Here is a 19,676-nt window from a genome sequence, read left to right on the forward strand (position 1 = left end):
TTCCTAGGCTGGACCGGCAGCTTCAAACCAGACCAGGTCTGCCTGGTGTCTGGACCCCAGTGCTCTGGCCTGTTTACCCCCGTCTCCCTCCCCCTCCATGGGACCAAATGTGTTTGGCCACTGATGGAAGCCTCCCTCGGCCCCCACCTCTGAATGAATGTGGGCGTAAAAGTGACAACCCTCATGTCAAAGGTCGGAAATGTTGGATGGAAAATCAAAATTAAGACAAAACGGAAGTCATGACATTCAGAACTGAAGTGTCAATGCCCTCCCAGTGTTTGTGTATATGAGACGTTTGATTATTATAATGTTTCAATATTGTGGCTTTTTTATCGCAGAATTTCACATTTTTATCTCAGGAAGTAGAATTTCTACTTTATTCAGACTTTTTATCTCACACTTCAGATGTTGGATCTCAGTTTGTGTTTTGTTTCAGAATGACTGCTTCACCCTAACCCTTCCACGGACGCCGTCATTATCAACGCATCTTTCATCTTTTATAGAATTGAAACTAAGCCCATCAAGAAACTGTTTTGGAACCAAGTGAGAAGTCTCGCAACTGTCGCCTTCCCCTGCTGGCCAATAGCAGAACTGCAGCCTCGGCTGTGACACCAGGAAGCTCTTCCACTCCATATACGGGCTCACTGGTTCCTCTACTGGAAACCAACTGGAGGTACAGGTGAGACACCATGATGTCCCCAGTGACTCCAGGCCACTGGACGTCAACACTCACACAAGTAGAGGCGGTTATTTAGACACCATTGGCACTCGCTGTTTCCGTCAAAAGCAGCATTTTCACACATAAACAGCTGAACAGGAAGTGATCAGTCTAAACCCTGACTTCTGCTTTCCGACTGAGTGGAAGACGAATGAGACTTCTTACTGTCACTAAAACTGGCATCTTACAACAATTAAGTAGTTCCTCATTTCTGACACGATGATTGGAGTGTTTCAGGGGTGGCAGCGGTCATCATGAGGGCCATCAAGTTGCAGAGCATTTGCAAAACAAATGCGTTCTTTAAAGAACAAACAAATATGTTCTTTAAAGAACAAACAAATATGTTCTTTAAAGAACAAACAAATATAATCACAACAAAGTTAGCACCTAAACCTAAAACAATGGATTCTGTTCATCTGAGGAGCAAAACAGAACAACAGGATCATTTCCTCGCTGACAAATACTGGCCTGATGCCATGAGAAGTCATCGGAGCAGAGAAGGCAAATGAGTTGGTGTGTGTGTGTGTGTGTGTGTGTGTGTGTGTGTGTGTGTGTGTGTGTGTGTGTGTGTGTGTGTGTGTGTGAGAGAGAGAGAGTCACTCGTCCAGAGTCGAGCAGAGGCCCACCGACTGTATTTGAGTTATTCGTTGCGTTATTAAAGTGCCTCTTGGAAACCGGCGCCAGGAAAAGTTTGTCCTCTTGACTCAGATCTAAAGTAAGAGCGCACAGGTGTGTGGGATCAGGTTATTAGTCAAAGCCACGAATGAGGAGAACAGCTTCACTTTCCCTTTTCAGGTTGAGTCATTTGATTGACGCCTGCGTTTTTCCTCACTTCAGTTGTTTCACCTCTCGACAGCTTTAATGTCCCTTTTCTGTTGTGGGTTTTTCTGGTTCCAAACAGCAACAGAAAATAGTAGACACACATGAATCCTGAGACCCAGAGATCAGTTCTCTGGTAGAACGACTGGTTCCCTCCAGGTCAGGGACCTAAGAGCAGGCGTGTGGTTCCCAGCAGCTGGAGATATCAGCAGGTTCAGTTCTACATCAGATCCACCAGTAAACACCAGACCGGTGGATGTTGGAGGTTCAGTTCTACGTCAGATCCACCAGTGACCCTGGTGTAGCTCCGCCCTAGGCTACCGTTAGCTTAGCACTGCTAACGTAGCATCCAGGCTTCCAGCATCATCAGAGGGTTCATCAGTGAAGATGATCTTGATGAACTGAACCTGGAAGATCATCAACTTTTGTTCACCAGAGCTGATTTACTGGTTCAATCACCACAATCACATGGAGCGATCCTATTGGCTGCTGGGGGAGGAGCCAGGAGATGACCACTTCCTGTTGCTGGAGGAGCCAGGAGAGTCCACTTCCTGCTGGACTTCAAACACACCTCAACCCTGACTGTTTGTACTCCAACAGGAAGTGATCATGTTGGGGTGGGGTATTTTCTGTCGTTGAACAGGAAGTTTTAATATAAGGGACGAGGTATTTTTGTTTCTGGAGCTCTGAGTTTCCCTCGCGTACCTCAGCAGGTGTTGCTGCTCACCTTTGCTCCCACATGCTCGTGTGCATGGAGGGTCAATCACACGCAATGCTGCCAGGTTTTGACTTCTACCCCCGTTCTTGATGAACTTGAATCAAACACGAGCCGGTGAGGCTGCACACATCTTGGTGAGGCGTGGAGGTGAACTCGGCCTCCGAGCGAGCTGCATGATCACCACTTCTGAGGGACGAGTGAGGATGTGCAGCCTCGTCAGAGCTCCAGGAGAGCCAGAGTACTCTTTTACTTCCTGGACTTCAAAGGCCCCTCACCTTCTCACTCAGCCATCTAAGGGCTGTTTGACCTCTGTCTCTCTCTCTCTCTCTCTCTCTCTCTCTCTCTCTCTCTCTCTCTCTCTCTCTCTCTCTCTCTCTCTCTCTCTCTCTCTCTCTGGAGTTTCTTTCAGCCTCTCCAGGTTTTGATCAACATTGCACAGTCTCCTTCTCTCATAAAATCACTGCAGAGTTCCAGAACAGGAGGCCAAAACCAAAAAGAAAATTCAATTTTTTTGGTTGGAATTGGGATGTTTTTGTCGTCCGACTCTTGCGGGCGCCTGTGTCTGAGAGGCTCAGTGCTCCGCGTCAGAGGTGAAGATGACATGAAAAAGAGATTTTCATTTGCAAGATATGAAATTTTGGTAATTTTGAGGTTTGTGGTTTTTTGCACAACATGAAATTGTTTCTTTACATGAGAAGTGGAAGGAAAACACCTCCACGCCCAACAAGCTGCTGCTACCACGCCAGTGTTTTTGACTGTGTGTGTGCGTGTGTGCGTGTGTGTGTTTGTGTGTGCGCGCGTGTGTGTGTGTGTGTGTGTGCGCGTTTGATGGAAATGTATCGCAGGTATTTTACTGACGTCATCTGATAGAACAGGATTCGGGTTTCTACAGAGCAGGTTATTAAAAAAGAAGTTCATTTAATTTGCCACTCGCCAACTTTCTCTGTTCCCCCACAAAAAAAAAAAAAAATCCGGTGCACCGGAGCGCGGTCGGCCTGCTGCCGCTGGAGCTCTCAGCTGTGGAGCCTGCAGCGCTGAAGCTTTGCGTTCGTGTCGTGAAGGTTTTCGTGTTTTCAGCAGGTTCACTCGCTGATTTCTGAGGTCTTGACCTTTAATTACAGAGCTGACACATTTCCTTCTTAACAGAAACGCAGTTAAAAAAGAAGCATCCCTCTGTGTTAAAGCAAATAATTGAAATAATTTTTAATTAACGCAAAGAAGCAACAAACTGACGAAGCCTCTTGACTTAATTATTTATTATTAATAATTGTTCATTTCTTCACTGGCAGCAGGAAGCAGGTCAAGCGTGACTGTCGAGACTGGAACTGAACATTTAACTGAGAGGAAACCTTCATATCCTCGTTTTGGTGGAGAACACAAGGAGCATCAGAAAGCACTTTTTTTTCTTTTGCATTTTCCAGTTACATTGTGGAGGTTGGATGCGCGTGGCCCCGAGTTGCTGGCGAATGCCGGCGTCCTCGGAGCTGCGGGCCCCGGAGCCGCTGGCAGGCGCGTCTGGTTTTAGCGGCTTCATCCCCGTCGACGCGACGCGTCCTGATGCTCGCTGACCCATCCGAGGGCCCCGGGGGGCCCCGCGGAACCCCGGCTCAGCACGGCTTCGCGAGGCCCAGAAAACAAACGATTCCATCAAGACGCGACTTTTACGTCTCAGCTCCCGCAGGACGCGGCGGCCACGAACTGTTTTTTTTTTTTTTTTACAGACAAATTAAAGTTGCCAAATATTTTCAAGAATTCAGAAAAAATGAAATCGTTTTTTTCGGGGACAGAGTGACGCAGCGGACCGGCGGCCTCCACCCGCTTGCGCTGACCCCGGGGGTCACGCGGAGGCGACACCGTCCCGGTCCTCCACGCGCTGATAATTGAGCCTGAACTCGGCCGGATCCTCGACGTTCTACAGCCTTCAAAATAAATCAGACATCTCGTGTATTTTCTACTTGCACCGTGTATTTTTAGTCTTTTAATCCCGGTCGCTGTGAAGCCAATTGGGAGTCGATTCGCTCCTCAAGCGCGCGGAGCGAAGCCCCCCAGCGCCCCGGCGGCAGCGAGCGGCTCGCCCGAGGAGCGCCGGCTCCTCTGCAGCCCGGCGGCGCCTCGACCCTCACAAACCTTTGACTGGAAGTTTTTGTCACAAACTCGCAACCACTTTTCCTTTATGGGAGCAGAAGGTGGGCCGCGGGCCGGCGTGTGGACTTACCTCCCCTGCTTGGTGATGATCATCTCGGTCTGGAACTTGTGGAACTTCGCCCACAGCGGGTAGTTGTTGAGGAGCGCCTGCGTCTTCCCGCACACCTGCAGCCCAGGTAGCTGGTAGAGGGGCGGCCGCTGGTAGCCGTGCTGGAAACTCGCCGGGTAGCTCTCCGGGGAAGGAGGGTACGCGTCTTTACCAGCCGCGGGAAACCCGTCTCCCGCCGCGGGGATGAAACCCTGCACCGCCGCGTTTCGCGTAGGGGACCGCACGCCACCGTACGGGCAGCTGCTGAGGGTCTGCGCGTAAAACCTCCCGGGCTGCGCCGGGTAGCCTCCTACCGCCTGCTCCGAGTGGAAGGGGAGCGCCAGCGCGTCCTGGCCGCTGGAGTCCGGGTAGTAGAACCTGGTGTCCTGGATCCCCATCTTCAGCTCGGCCAGGTCCTTGCTGCCGCGGTGCAGGTGGCTGCTGATGTCGGGGGTCTTGGTGAAAGTTTCAGTGCCATTCAACATGCTGAGGTAGAGGTTCCCACCTACACCGCCCATCTGCAGCCCCGCGCCTGCGAGCCTGTGCGTGAACTCATAAGTCTGCTGCGCCCTCGCGGAGGCACCGGAGCCGGACTCGATCGCGCGACCGCTCACTTCGCCGCAGCCCGGAGACGCGCCATCAACTCTGAATGGGTCAGTAACTTAAAAAAAATGTTTCAAGTGAGAAATGAGTGTGTTTGTCTGCACTCGTGACCCGAGCAGGTGTCGGTCGGCCAGACGGAGTCACCAGCAGCGAGTGAGCCGCGCTCAGGTTTCGACTCTGATATATAGAATCAGAGGCTGGTATAGCGAGGCGGCTCTGACGCGGCCTGCCCCCCCCCCCCCACACACACACACACACACGTCCCTCACACACGCACACCCTCTGAACACACGTAGATGTTTAATGTATAGAATTAAATATCTTTTAAAACAAAGACTAGAACCGCAATTCATAAATTAAATCACAACTGTTTGAAATATTTGTTGTCCATCAGTTTGACGCGCGGTAATATCGGTATCGGTATTTACTAAATATAATCATGACGAATCAACTATAAACATGTCATTTACGGGTTCTTCGACGTTTAATCAATCAAGAATTCATTTGTAGTTTCAGGTGTTTGTGTTTTTCAGCAAGCACGAAACGTAAATATGACATAAACCTGGTTTAATACAATCATATCGACACCCCTAGTTTGAGTCCGTGATGGGCCGCATCAGCCATGACATGGATCTCAGTCAATATCAGATGGTGCATCATTAATTGGAGTATATTTCAATATTAACAGCTGCTCATTATCCACTTCAGCAAAATCACTGGCAAAATTAAACAAAATAAAACTTCATTCACTGGGCAGCAGTTTCAGTTTCACAAACGTTGCCTGGACATTTATTGAGCTCACGTTTTAATTACCTCAAGGCTAAATTAACAAAAAAAATCATCTTAATTTCCAGGCCGCAATCAAGCCCACGTGGTTTATTTTCACCAGTTGTCTCTATCATATCAAAAGCTTATTTAGTGTGAACAAAGGTGATCGCGGTGAAAGAAAGGCAACCTTCAATTCTTCAAGGAGCTGCAGTCAGAATTAAAAGCATCACTTAGTTGTAATTACATTGGATAAGAGACCTAATCAGTAATAAAATATTTTTCTTAGTCGTTTCCACTTAATTATTTCTGAAGAGAATTTGTTTGTCTGCAGTTTGTTGCACGTATTTAATTAGTAAGACCAGACTGGGTGTTGATAATTGACGACAGAACGGGGATCAGTCTCACAGCAGCTGGAGCTGGAACCACAGGCCCTTTTCCCAGCAGTCACCCTGGTGTGTAGTTGCAGTGTAAATGCAGTACAAGTGTCGTGTTTTGGTTCTGGTTCCATGGAGGTGGGCCAGGAGGGACTCACTGGGGAGGCCCTGACACACGATCAATAATCAATGGCACACGAGGCTCGGGGCTGTGAAAAGGGTCCACCAGGCTCTGGTGGTTCTTGTTCTAAACCCACTCAGCGTGTACTGTCATGAGGTCACGGGGGAACTTGTACTGCAAATGGGTGCTAAATAAATAAAAATGGCATAACTTGATTTGGTTTTACTTGTCACGTCCAATTGAATAAATATAGTTTCAAGCCTGTAGATTCTTTTGCAGTTCTTCAGGTCTGGGTTTCACTCAGCTCGTGAGGAAAAACTCCCTGAGTGCTCTGGGGGGGGGGGGGGACTGAAACATGACTACGATTGAAATCACCTTCTACTGCGTGAAGTGTGACAGTGAGAAGGAGCTTTTCCTGACCTGACGTTAACACTTGCTGCTGTGCAGCCAGAGGAGATCCACAAAACACCCATGACCCCAACTGCTGTTCTCTTTTCCTCATGGAACTTCAGTGACTGGTTGAAAACAACACCTCCTCCCTGACACGATCACTTCCTGTTGGACTACAAACACACCTCCTCCCTGACACGATCACTTCCTGTTGGACTACAAACACACCTCCTCCCTGACACGATCACTTCCTGTTGGACTACAAACACACCTCCTCCCTGACACGATCACTTCCTGTTGGACTACAAACACACCTCCTCCCTGACACGATCACTTCCTGTTGGACTACAAACACGCCTCCTCCCTGACACGATCACTTCCTGTTGGACTACAAACACGCCTCCTCCCTGACACGATCACTTCCTGTTGGACTACAAACACGCCTCCTCCCTGACACGATCACTTCCTGTTGGACTACAAACACGCCTCCTCCCTGACACGATCACTTCCTGTTGGACTACAAACACGCCTCCTCCCTGACACGATCACTTCCTGTTGGACTACAAACACGCCTCTTCTCGGACATAATCACTTCCTGTTGGACTAAAAATGTACCTCATCCTGACATAATCACTTCCTGTTAGACAACAAACACACTTCCTTCCTGACATAATCACTTCCTGTTGGACTACAAACATACCTCATTCCTGACACGCTAACTTCTTGTGGGACTACAAATATACCTCTTCCTGACATAATCACTTCCTGTTAGACAAGAAATGCACTTCCTTCCTGACATGACCACTTCCTGTTGGACTGCGAATACACTTCCTCTCTGACATGATCACTTCCTGTTGGACAAACTTACCTACTCCCTGATGTGACCACTTCCTGCTGAACTACAAACACACGTCCTCCCTGACACCTTCACTTCCTGTTAGACAAGAAACACACTTCCTTCCTGACATGACCACTTCCTGTTGGACTGAGAACACACTTCCTCTCTGACATGATCACTTCCTGTTGGACAAACTTACCTACTCTCTGATGTGACCACTTCCTGCTGAACTACAAACACACCTCCTCCCTGACACGATCACTTCCTGTTGGATGATCAGGTCCTATCTATTAACTTGATCGTAAAGCTCTCTGATGAGTTGTCAGAGATTCTGTTCTGGTAGCTTCTCTCGGTGTCGTGGCTCTCAGAGACCTTCAGCGGCATGTTTGGCCTCCACTGGTCAAGCGGCCCAACGGGGATCTGCTACATCCTCACAGAGGAAAGAGATAACACATGAATGCCCCTCCCCCCCCCCCCCCCATGCCTCTAAACCGTTTTCTGCATCTCTCCTAGCAAGGTGAGTTTGCAAGGGCGCTGGCTGAAGTCATCAATGGTGACATGGCAAGCGAGAAGGCCACATTGTGAGTGACACTGTGGCCAGCCAGGCGTGTCCAAACACCCCCCTCAACCCTCCTCTGCTCGTCATGCTTCTGGGTGGGGCCCCAGGACCACCACCTTGCAAGCATGTCAGGTGTAACAGCATGTAGCATCCAGCCCTGACTGTGGAGATCTGGTCCGTCAGCCGCTGTGGCCAGCAGGTTGTTATAAATAGTGAATCTCTGAGTGTCGCTGGGCTGCAACTGGACACACTCTTAAAGTCCTGGAGGTTGTAAGAGAACGCAGTAAAAGCAAGCGTGGCTGAGTCGTAGAGCGAGAGCGTCCGGGGTTGACAGATTTAGACGTAACAGATGACACGTCTTCATTAACGGTATCACCAGAGCTCTCAATTAAACTAGGCAACATTTTGTGAAAGAGACGAGGAGAAGGTGAAGGTCAATGCGCCAAATACGATTTAAAAATATGACCAAAGTGAAAAGTGATACTGCGGATCTGTGCTGACATCCCAGGAGGTCTCAGACCTGTCGGACTCGGCGGTCTGCCAAGCACACTCCAACGCCAACCACATTAGACTTTGGCATCAAGGATCAAGCAGCCGTCCTGCATCCTGCCTCCTTCCTGGAGGGCTGATGTGGACGAGCGTGGCTGCTGCACCACTGCCGGCTCCGCTGCAGCTGCACGGAATCCAGAACTCCACTTAGCAGCTTCGACCACCAGCTCTGCTCTGCTGCTCCTCCGTCTCACTGGGACTTTCCCTGCGCTCATTGACCTCCTTCCTGGTGGTCTTGGTTACTGTGGCCACTAGGTGGCAGCTGCGTGGTTACAGGTTGTTTGCACGACTTGTATTTCTGCTCATCATGACGACTCTTCTTCACAGGTAGAAACACTTCTGCCTTCAGATGTGCTCAACCGAGTTGCCCCGAGGTCTTCAGAGGCCTTGAGCTGCTCAGGTTCACACCACTTACACGAGTCCAGCCGCATGTGCCCTGAAAAGGCCCCCCAACCCCCACTTGAAACCCGAGGAGGAAACATGGTCACCACAATGTTCACTATGTCAAGTTCACGTATGCTCGTTGTTAATGTGAACTTGTTTAATAGCACTGACTGACATGGAACATCCATCAGTGGCGAAAATAATCCTTCTGTCTTTTATCTTCCTCACTCATATTTTAAGTCAACTGTGCCCTTCGGGAGTGTCGCCCCCCCCCCCCCCCCCCGTCATAAATATCTGCGTCTTGACGATGTGGGTGGCCACAACATGTCAGCCACCGTCCACAAATCAAACCTGACGTACAGGAGGAGGTATGGCAGTCATTCCTCTGGAGTTGGGAGCTTGCAGCAAACAGGCGAAGGCAAAAAACAAAACAAAAAAACCAAACATCATCACCACACAGATGAAAGATTTCTCACTGGTGACGGAGGAAGAGCGACTCTCCACACATCACGTCATCGTTGTGACATCATCAACCAAGTCGTTTCAGATTTACTTTGTCAAACTCCTCTCATTACACCTCCTTTAATTACCAGTGGCTTTGTTTCACAAAGCTGCGTTCAGGACAAAGTGTGGAAAAACAAAACCTGAGTGCAGGACAAGAACCCATCGGTGCCTTCAGGGCACCAATTTCTCCTGCTTGACATCACTTGCGACATTAAAGATGGCGCTCGCATCCCTGATGTGTACGTGCCTTAAGCATCATTCTGCTGTTCTTCCTTGTTGGAGTTTTCTGGTTGTTGGCAAACTGACCTTCTGGGGGGGGGGGGGGGGGGGGGGTGTCTTTATTACCTCACCATGATTCATTTTGAAAGAGAAGCCGTCACCACTGGGCTGATGAAGCATCTTCAGCACTCAGCAACAAACACGACGAAAATTCAGATAAACATGGGCCGGACGGGCCGAAACATCAGGGGCGTATTCATGCATCTCCGTGGCGCCGTGGTGTTGAGGAGGCACTGGGAGCAGGTGCGTGGAGGCCGTCCGCCATCATCACTGTGTAAACGCTCCTCATTAGCCACCATCACTGGAGCTCAGACGCTCCTGAAGAACGCCTTCCCGTCTGCAGCGCTCCACGCCGCTGCTTCATAATTAACGCAACATATGTTTATTCAAATCTCCACACCGGGTGTGAAAGAGGGCTTCAGGAGGGCCCCCCCCCCCCCCCCCACAGGGACTGTGAAACTGGAGGGAGGTGGAATTAAGTGAGGAACCGGGTGAGAGCGAAGACGTCGCACTAACAGCTCAGCGGAATTCGCACTCAGAGGCTCACGCACACGGCGAAGTGCAAATGTATTCCTGAGAAACCCCGAAACAAACAAGCTGCCACTTCCTTGGTCTATAATTAGCTCGTAGCTGATGCGGGGGGGGGGGGGTGTCTCAGATGACCATTGTGAACATTCTGCCAACAGGAAGTAGAATTCTGCAGTTCAAGTCAGGTTGCGCTACTTTATTGTCTTTGTTTTCTTTGACCCCTTGAGCTTCCTTGGGTTGGTTGAACTGAGTGCACCTGGCACTAACCTTTGAACCCTGGCCTGGGCTATCATGTGACCTTCCCCTTAAACCTGAACATCAGCTTGATCTCTTTAAACTCTTAATCCCTTCATCACTGTGGACGTTCGATTGTTCAACTTGTAAACGAAGTTTTGTATGCGCATCAAAGATCTGACCCTAGGAGTCCCTGACCCTAGGAGTCTCTGACCCTAGGAGTCCCTGACCCTAGGAGTCCCTGACCCTAGGAGTCCCTGACCCTAGGAGTCCCTGACCCGAGGCGACCAGGGCCAGAGAGCCAATCTGACTCTAATAAAACTGTAATCCTGCTGTTAATGAAGTCTTTCGTTCCTGCTGGAGTCTGTGAACCCGGATCAGGCAGTCTGAGTCTCACTCTGATGACGTCGGCCCGGCTCGGCCTGAGCTGCCGGTCCTGCTGCGTTGTGCATGCCTGGCCCGTGAGACCCCAGGAGGTCCTGCACTTAAACACTCAACACCGGCAGCTTTACGTTTCTGCAGGGCTGCGCAGGGCTCTGATGGAACAGGGCAGCTGTGCATCTCTCCACATTCCTCTGGCCTGCTGCCCCCCATCGCCAGTCCCCCTACAAGCATTGCTAGGGTTGCCTTACAGGCACCAGACCGGCCGACATCCCTGCACCCACTCATCCCCCCGACCACCACCACCTCTACATTAAGAAGTCATCACCCTTGTCAGGTCCGAGCTGTTGTGAGTGCTACTGCCGGGGTCAGCTGGTCCAGCTGGTCCAGTGTCAGCACTTGGCTCCGGCTACCGTTTGGAACTTGATGACCGGCCCCGGAGGAGCTGCTAGCACCGTGAAGCTGAAACATTTTTGCGCTGTGACGCTGTGGTTGCTCTGTAACGGCCACTGGGACGTATTCTTGACGTGTTTGGCCCAGTCGAGTCCTGGTGTGTGTGTGTGTGTGTGGGGGGGGGGGGGGGGGCAGTGCGGTCAGGAGCGAATCCAAACCTGCTGATAAAGAGTCTGAACATTTAGTTTGACAGGTTCAGTTGTGCAAAATGACAAAACTTTTATTTTGTATAAAATAAGTATAGTATAAAAAGCAACGCCAACGCCACTGCTGCTCGCTCTGGGACGTACGGACGCTCCCTTGCACCACCTGATGTTTGTTGTTGTGTAACCAACTGCACCGCTCTCTGCTGCTCTCTTTCATTCATACTTTTGTAGTTTTTGTCTGCAGGAGGCTCTGAACCACGCAGCGATTCATCGACTCCTGAAGAAGAACGAACGTGTCCAGGTACTCAACAGTGAACTTCAAGTGAAAGTGTCTCCAAACTGTTATTCACTGCTGGTTGACTGACACGTACGTAGAGGTGCAGGTGACCTGAGCTCTTGTCTTTGTGTCTCAGCTCAGCTTCAGCTGCTGCTTTCCTGTGGCTCCTCTTCTAATGCCTCATTACTGGGTCATAAATCCTGCCGGGTGTCAGGTGCTGTCAATCCAAACAGGGATTTCCATGAGTCCATGTCACCTACCAGCCAAAGACAGGCGCCCTCTGGCTCATTCGGCTGGTGCTCTGCATGATCCTGCTCATCGGTTTAGCTGAACACACGCCACTGTCTGGTCATGTGATCGTGAGAGTGCTATTTCTCAAGAAAATACAGACATTTCAACTAAACTATGAGCATCTTTCTGTTTCGACCTCTAATTAAGTAAATTTCTCTTACCGACCACTGTGAGAACAACCTTAATCACTCAGGTGCGCCCATGGTGCTGAAACATCAGTTGCGATGTCCTGCTAGCAGCTAGCATGCACACCAGGCTTATGTTAACCACCAGGTGAGCTGGTGGCTAGGAGCCTCTACATTAGTTGCACATGAGATGCACTCTTATCCTCCTCCAGTACCCCCCCCCCAAAGAAAAACAGCAGCGCAACATCTGCTCTTCATCCCAAAATCTGCAGGTAGACATGCCAGCTACTAGCTACTAGCTGCTAGCGGCTAGCTGCTAGCGGCTAGCTGCTAGCGGCTAGCTGCTAGCGGCTAGCTGCTAGCGGCTAGCTGCTAGCGGCTAGCTGCTAGCGGCTAGCTGCTAGCGGCGAGCACCCAGCCCTCAGATCCCTGGACACCTGCAGTGAAACTCACGTTATTTGTGGAAAAGTCGCATCACTCATGTTTGCTCTCAACAATCCTTTTATTGAATAAAACATCCTGAACTCCAAACACACCGTGAGATGGTAAAAGTGCTAAAATCCTAAAAAATACTCAGGAGTGTGGCCCTCCGCAAACGTGAGGCTGGGGGGGCTGGCAGGTGTCCTTTCTGTCCTGGTGTGTGGTGAGCAGCGTTCTCTCTCTCCCCAGAAACGTTTCATCATCTCCCCAAAAGGAGTTTCACACATCGCCTGAGAAGCAGAGCGTTACTTTTGAAAGAGATCCGATCTGAGCACCGCATTAAAATAATCCTCACCGTCTTGCAAGCTCGCCGCTGCGGGCCTCGATTTTACAATCACTGTAATGACGGTGGGATTGATTGAATGATTGACAGCTGGAGACATGAGCCACGAATGACCTGAGCTTTAAAGCACAAACACAGCGACGGACATGGCGATGGCGTGGACAGTGCGGCAGGTCGGGTCGCCCATGCGCATCTCGCCTGCTGCAGGGTCAGCGCTGGCATTTGTGTGTCTTTGTGTATCTTCGTGTGTAAGGCTTGAGTGGAATTGCTTGGGGTGGTCAAACATAAGTGAGAGGGGAGGGGGAGGTGTTCTGGTACTGAGGTGGCGTATGCACGCTGGCTTTGAGCATCAGCTGACAACAGCTCGCCATCCAGAGGTCTTGCCCGCCACCGCCGCCACCTCAGCCCTCTGATTCATCTATCAGTCCGCTGCTATCTGTATCAATCATCAGAATCATTTATTTTTAGTAGGATGTGGCCCCTCGCCCTCGCCGCTGCCCTCTTGCCCCCTGCAGGCCACCGCTGCCTCGGAGCCCCCCACTAATGAGTGTCAATCTGGGGGCTGTGGCACTTTTACTGCAGACACCTCGCCTGACAAACGCAGGGCTGCAGTCAACATGAATCACATAAACGGACGCCAGCCAAAGTGACAAGCGTCCACCAACAGACGCCTCCCTCATTTCCTCTCCAGCCTTTTAAAACTTTCTTTGCGTTTGCCGAACAGCTTTGATTTCCTTGGTGTCTCTGCAGTCAGCAGCAAACACGTCAAGTAGCGTTTCATCATTCAGGACAGCGCCAGAATCAGAGCGTGACGTTGCAGTTATGATCATCCAATATTTTAAGATTTTTCACATTTCTATCTTTTTAGAATTTGTTCATTGATACCTTAAATTTCCTTTTTCACTTTTTGTTCCTATATTTTCTTGTAAAGCACTTTGAGTCGTAGTATTCTCGTGGTCGTAGTACTGCTAGTAGCTAGAAGTAGTAAGTGGTAGTAACAGCTTTAAAATAATTCAAATATAATTAAAATCAATATACAGGACAACAGTTTTGTTTGAATATTAATATGATCAATTCATTTTGTAACCATAGCAACCAAGCTGTGACGTTTTTGCCTGAACTGGACTGGAATATAAAAAGATGAGAACCAGGAGTTTCCCGCCTCCATCCAGCTGACGCTGCAACCTGAGACTGACAAACATTTTATGACCTCCAAGACATTTTTGAGAGTTTATTACCTTCACCAACAGCTCATGCGTTCAGACGCATCCGTCTGGCGGCAGGATTCCGTAAAAACTACGCAGCGGATTTTCACGAAACTTGTGGAGGGGCGGAGCCTTGGCCAAGGCAACGTCTCGAGGATCAGCCGGCGTTGTTATTTGAGCACCTGAGGTTGGAGGAGTTTCCTGAGTCACAACATCTACATAAGGTGCTCAGATCCATCCACAGCTGTGGAGGGATCGACTGACTGGCTGGATTTGCCCTCCCTGGAGCAAATCTACTAGCATGGCAGAAAAAATTGATACAGCAGCCCAGAATAGATTAGCGTGTCCTTTTCTCATGGATTATGTTTTGGACATTTACATCAGGCAGAAAAAAATCCATGGATCAACTTGGGGGGGGGGGGGGGCTCTGTTGTTAGTGTTCAGAGTTAGTGAGCTGTTTTTGTACTGATAATATTGATATCTGCAATTAGCACTTGGGGTCAAAGTCCAGTCACTACTGAGACTGAAGCTCCGCCCCCTGCCAGGACTCCTGCCTGGCGTGAATGGATGTTTGACATAGACCTCCTGCAGGTCTCATCATCCCCCTCCAATCATGGGTCTCATGAAGACATTTGATTTTGTTTTCAGTCTGTACATTGTGTGTGTGTCTGTCCTGCGTAGCTTTGATTCCTGGCGTATTCTAGTAACCAGGCGGACGTCAGAGATCTATTCTGGAGGCGAGCTGCGACAGCCGGACAGCAACAGCAGCAGGCGAAGGAATGCTGTCTGTCCGGAGGCCGAGTGCTGATCCAGGCAGAGGAAGTGGAGATGGCGGCTCTCCTGTTTCACGGGTTGAGGTGCAGGGGTGGGTGGGTGGGGGGCACTGGTGACATGACGCGCATAAATGAGAGAGAGAGAGAGTCGAAGAGAGTGGTGGCGGTGTTGGGGGGGCTGAAGGCATTTGGTTTGGTGCCAGTCGAGGCAGCTCTCTGGCATGTTGCATTCCAGGAGATCAACACCAGGGTTTATCCTTTCACTCCCACCATAAGGCAGGACGCCCAAAACCCGAGCACCTTCTTCTTGAATCTTTATTCAACAAGAAAGTAATGAATAACAAACAGCATCTGGACCACAGTGCTGGAGTTACAGAGAGCAGAACCTCTGGAGGAACACGTCCACTTTTACAGAAAGTCTCTTTTTGTCCAACGTCCTCAGAACCAGACGAGAAGATAGACCCCCTCCCCCAGGGAGCTGAGACCCAGGCTAGTTAGCTTAGCACAATGACTGGTAGTGGGTGGGAAGTGTTAGCGTAGCTCCGTCTCTGCCTGCATTAATATCAGGAGGGTTGTGTGTAACCTTGGTGATGAACACCAGTTTAACATGAGGAGACGTTGTAGTGGTAGAATCAGACACGTAGCCGGAACTACTTTTCTGACTGGGCGCAGGGATTTGACGCAGCACCTCCAAAGCTCCATTGGACCTGAGCTAGCTGATGCTAACACTTCCCACCCACCACCAGCCATTGGGCTAAGCTAACTAGCCTGGACCTGAGCTAGCTGATGCTAACACTTCCCACCCACCACCAGCCATTGGGCTAAGCTAATTAGCCTGGACCTGAGCTAGCTGATGCTAACACTTCCCAACGACAGCCAGCCACTGTGCTAAGCTAACTAGCCTGGCTCTCACCTCTCAAGAGAAGGATCTCTGTCTCTCTTGTCTGACTCTGGAGACGATGGGCAATGAGAGACTTTGCCTAAAAGTGGGCGTGTTCCTTTAAATTCAACCCAACTTTGTGGTTTTCTTTCTAAACCACCAGGCTCATCCTCACTGCTCCTGGCGGATGGTGTCACATGAGTCAATCCCCTTAACATAGAAAAACAGATTGTTGTACCCTGGGTTGGGGGAGGTCTTGTTTTCCTGACGAGTTTGATCATGCTGATTTTGAGGTGAACGACAACATCGGAGGCGAGGGATCAAACACAGTGGCATCAATGTACATCAGCCGCTACAGTCGAACAGTTCCAGCCTTGTAATTTCTCATGTGGAACATCAACGCCCGCTAATGACCCAGACGGCTGGATCCAAAGTGACATTTTGAAGTGACATTTTCAACTTCAGGGAACATTATGCTCTGTGTGTCTGAGATTACATCTCGGCCACCCACCATCACTGCCTACCTGCCCTTGAGCAAAGCACTAGATCCCAAACCACTGAAGCCAGGTCATGGAAGCGATGTCACTCTTTCAATTCCACATGCATATACTCACACACAGTCACCCTCTGACAAATCATTGTTCCAATGAGACACTGAATGGATTAGAAATGAGTCCTGACACATGAAAATTTGTCAGAGTTGTTCAACGTCCAGAAAGAAAAGAAAGAACCAGCCACGTATATTTAGCTTGACGCTAATGGCGACTGACGGCTAACAGCTAACTGCCCCGAAACCTCTGTGAACAAATTCAAACGTGTAATCAAATGGAACCCATGGAGATTCTCACTTATAAATTCAAAACCACATCGTCCCTGAAATGATCACTTCTTGCAGAACTCCAAACCCCCACATCCCTCACGCGCTAACTTCCCGTTGGACAACAAAAATACCATATCTCAATATGCAAAATTCGTGTTGGACCACAAAATACCCACTGCAGTACGAAAAACTGAGGAATTGTTGTTTTCCTGACATTGCTGTACATTTCTATAGAACCATTTTTATTCTTTGTGTCCATCAATTTTGTGGAGGGAACTTGAGTGTACTTTGGTTGTCATGACATCAGACGACTAGCATGTTCTTATACTGGTGCTTTTTGTGTGTAGAAAAGGAGGTTGTGAGTAGTTGTGGATATTTTTATATGCATCTTCACGTGTGCATCTGTGTATTTTTATGAATCAGTGCATGTGTGAGCGCATGCATGCGTGTGGCCGAACGTCTGTCAGCTCAGGTTAACCTGACGGCGAGCGGCCACACCTTGGGGGCGTGCAGGCCTGCAAGGCGGGCTCTCTCTCATCAGCAGCATTAGGCCGCTGTGTGTGATGGCTGCTGACCCCCGGCGGAGCGCTGGCTGTGATGGTGGCCGGTGTTGGCCACCAACCACGTCAGGTTTTGGGCTCACTTGCTGCCAGGAGCGACCCTCACTCTCCTGCTGTCAAATATAAGTGGCGATAGCAAAGATAGCACTTTGGCTAATTTGTGCTCGGCCTCATCAAGGACACCCTGATGAAATGCCCCGCGTCCCTGAGTCATCGACCAGGAGGGGATGGACCAGAGCAGAAAGAACTTAAAACTAAACTTTCTCCACTCGCAAAAATGTGAAAAAGATGATTCTGTTTGGATCATAGCTCAGTTGTTAGCAAGGGACGGTAGAGCAGGGTAGCTGCCAGTGACCTGCAGATGATGCACAACAGTCCATCAAGAGCAAGACGTGAGTCCATCGTACATCATCGTACCAAGTGGGAGCTGTGAGAAAAAACACATTCCTTCATTGGAGTTAATGTGGCTGCAGATCAGTTGCTCCCCAAACTGAGCTTTTTTGAGGCCCCAAGATATAAGTTGTTCCCTCAAAGTAAGATAACTTGTTCCCACACTTTTGGGGAACAAGATACATCTCATGGCGGTAATATTTGGTTCTTCTCTGCTGCCTCTGCGGGGCTCTGTTGTTCTTTATCGACGAGGTCAGAGGTTAAAGCCCGTGTGGTGACACCATCACGGTGTACGTGTGCAGTTTACTGCTGTAATATTGGATCAGTGCAGAGCTGCGTTTGCTCTGACTGGAGACACTCGGCCCCCGTCATCAACAGCAGCAGGTGCACGGCGTGGATGACCAGCGAGGGAGGAGGGGGCAGCACCAGGAAATGACCCCTGCCACGGTAACAACAATGAAAACGCCAGGGTTCTGGAGCCTTGAAAATATGAAGTGACAAAGGGTGCCCTTTGTGTGGGAATTGACATGGTAGCAGGCTGACACGGTGCACCCTCTAGGGGTTGATCTTCCAGTCAGGATCAAATGCCAAAACTAGGTCAGGGGGAAGAGAGAGAGACGGGGGGAGAGACCGGGGAGGGCGGTCTTCATATTTAGAAAATATACAGCAGTTTATGTCAGTGTGAACGCAGGACAAAGATGTGGAGGATTTCAGCGGGACCGTGATCACCCACCCACACTGTCAGATTCATCAGAGAAAAGACCACCATGGCAGCCCAGGCTCACCCTCACCTCAGGTTGCTGCTGCAGCTCCGTCCCCTCACAGCCGAGCCGCTCAGGAGCAGCTGGGCGGAGGTGAGCGTCGACGCGAGCACCCACAGGAACTCCTCAGAGACATCAAAGTCCAACTTCACCCAAAAAGTGACTGTGAACTCACCTGAAGAGGCCTGGAAATGCACACCGGACCCGGGCCCGGACCCAGACCCAGACCCATCCAGTGTTTATGAGTAAGACCCTGACCCAAACAGAACCACAAAATGAAGGACCCGATTATTATATGACATGTCAGACCCGACCTGCGCTGATGTCACAGCTGATGCTACCAAGTGAACGTGAATTTGCAAGTTAAATCAAAAACTTTGTGTCTTAGCTCCTGTCTCGTTAGCTCCTCTGTCTCATCATCCACCCCCTGCATCCTGGAGCTCTGTTCTGGCTGACAGCAACAATTGGGCGAACCTGCTTGGTGTTGGCGTGTTTCATCTTAAAAGTCCGCTTCCTGTTGTGGTGATGGGTGACAGACCAGACCCGTTCAGGATCAGCGGAACAAAATATCCCTTCCATCATTTGGCCTTTTAAAATTACCAATACGATTCCAAATCACCACTGTTGACATCAGCGTTGCTAACAGAGTCAGCACCTCGCCTGCCCCCTCATCCTCCCTGTGCCTGCAACACACACACACACACACACACACACACACACACACACACACACACACACACACACACACACACACACACAGATATCATACATAATGTTAACCAGACCTGGGACCTGCTGCTCTTACATGGCTCCAGCTGAGCCTTGGAATGGTGGATCCTGGGCCTTTGGGTCACATGGACCCATGATGACCTCCACTGTGAACCGCACGTGTTCCCACGAGTTTCAATCTTGTTGGTGGATCCCTGATCCTCTGTCTGGATCAAGGAGGCCTGGATTACCAGACCCCCTGGAGAGTTGGTGACCAGACGTTCCTGGACAGTGTAGCTGCTGTTAGCATCAGTCTCTGTTAGCTTCAAGCTAAATCTACGTGGCTGGTTCTTCCTGCAGCCTGGAGTCACTCAGGAGTGATGGAGGAGGGAGACCTGGCAGTGGCAGGTGATTATTGATCTTCCAGCTTCTTATGTGGGATGATTTTCTTCTTCTCTCCTGTATTATTGTCCAACACACATCCGTCTGATATTGGAAGATAAAGTTCTCCCAGTGGTGGCTCG

The 19,676-nt window shown here is 49.9% G+C and overlaps 1 protein-coding gene and 1 long non-coding RNA gene across 2 annotated transcripts in view; one reads left to right on the forward strand and one right to left on the reverse strand.

The window, feature by feature from the left end:
- The window catches only part of tbx21 (T-box transcription factor 21), a 14,838-nt gene extending 9,608 nt beyond the window's left edge, over positions 1-5,230 (reverse strand). The window contains exon 1 of the mRNA XM_086195790.1: positions 4,471-5,230. Coding sequence (XP_086051916.1) covers positions 4,471-5,006 — 536 coding nt within the window. The 5' untranslated portion in view covers positions 5,007-5,230. The remainder of the gene's footprint in view (positions 1-4,470) is intronic.
- LOC147240108 (uncharacterized) overlaps positions 1-12,951 on the forward strand; it is a 15,998-nt gene extending 3,047 nt beyond the window's left edge. Inside the window, exons 3-5 of the long non-coding RNA XR_015111578.1 lie at positions 504-679; positions 11,831-11,900; positions 12,013-12,951. This is a non-coding gene — a long non-coding RNA (uncharacterized LOC147240108). The remainder of the gene's footprint in view (positions 1-503; positions 680-11,830; positions 11,901-12,012) is intronic.
- Positions 12,952-19,676: the final 6,725 nt, after the last annotated feature.

This window comes from Aulostomus chinensis, chromosome 23 (genome assembly GCF_037954235.1).
Source record: "Aulostomus chinensis isolate RoL2024-O1b breed Wild chromosome 23, RoL_Achi_v1.0, whole genome shotgun sequence".
Classification (NCBI taxonomy): Eukaryota; Metazoa; Chordata; class Actinopteri; order Syngnathiformes; family Aulostomidae; genus Aulostomus; species Aulostomus chinensis.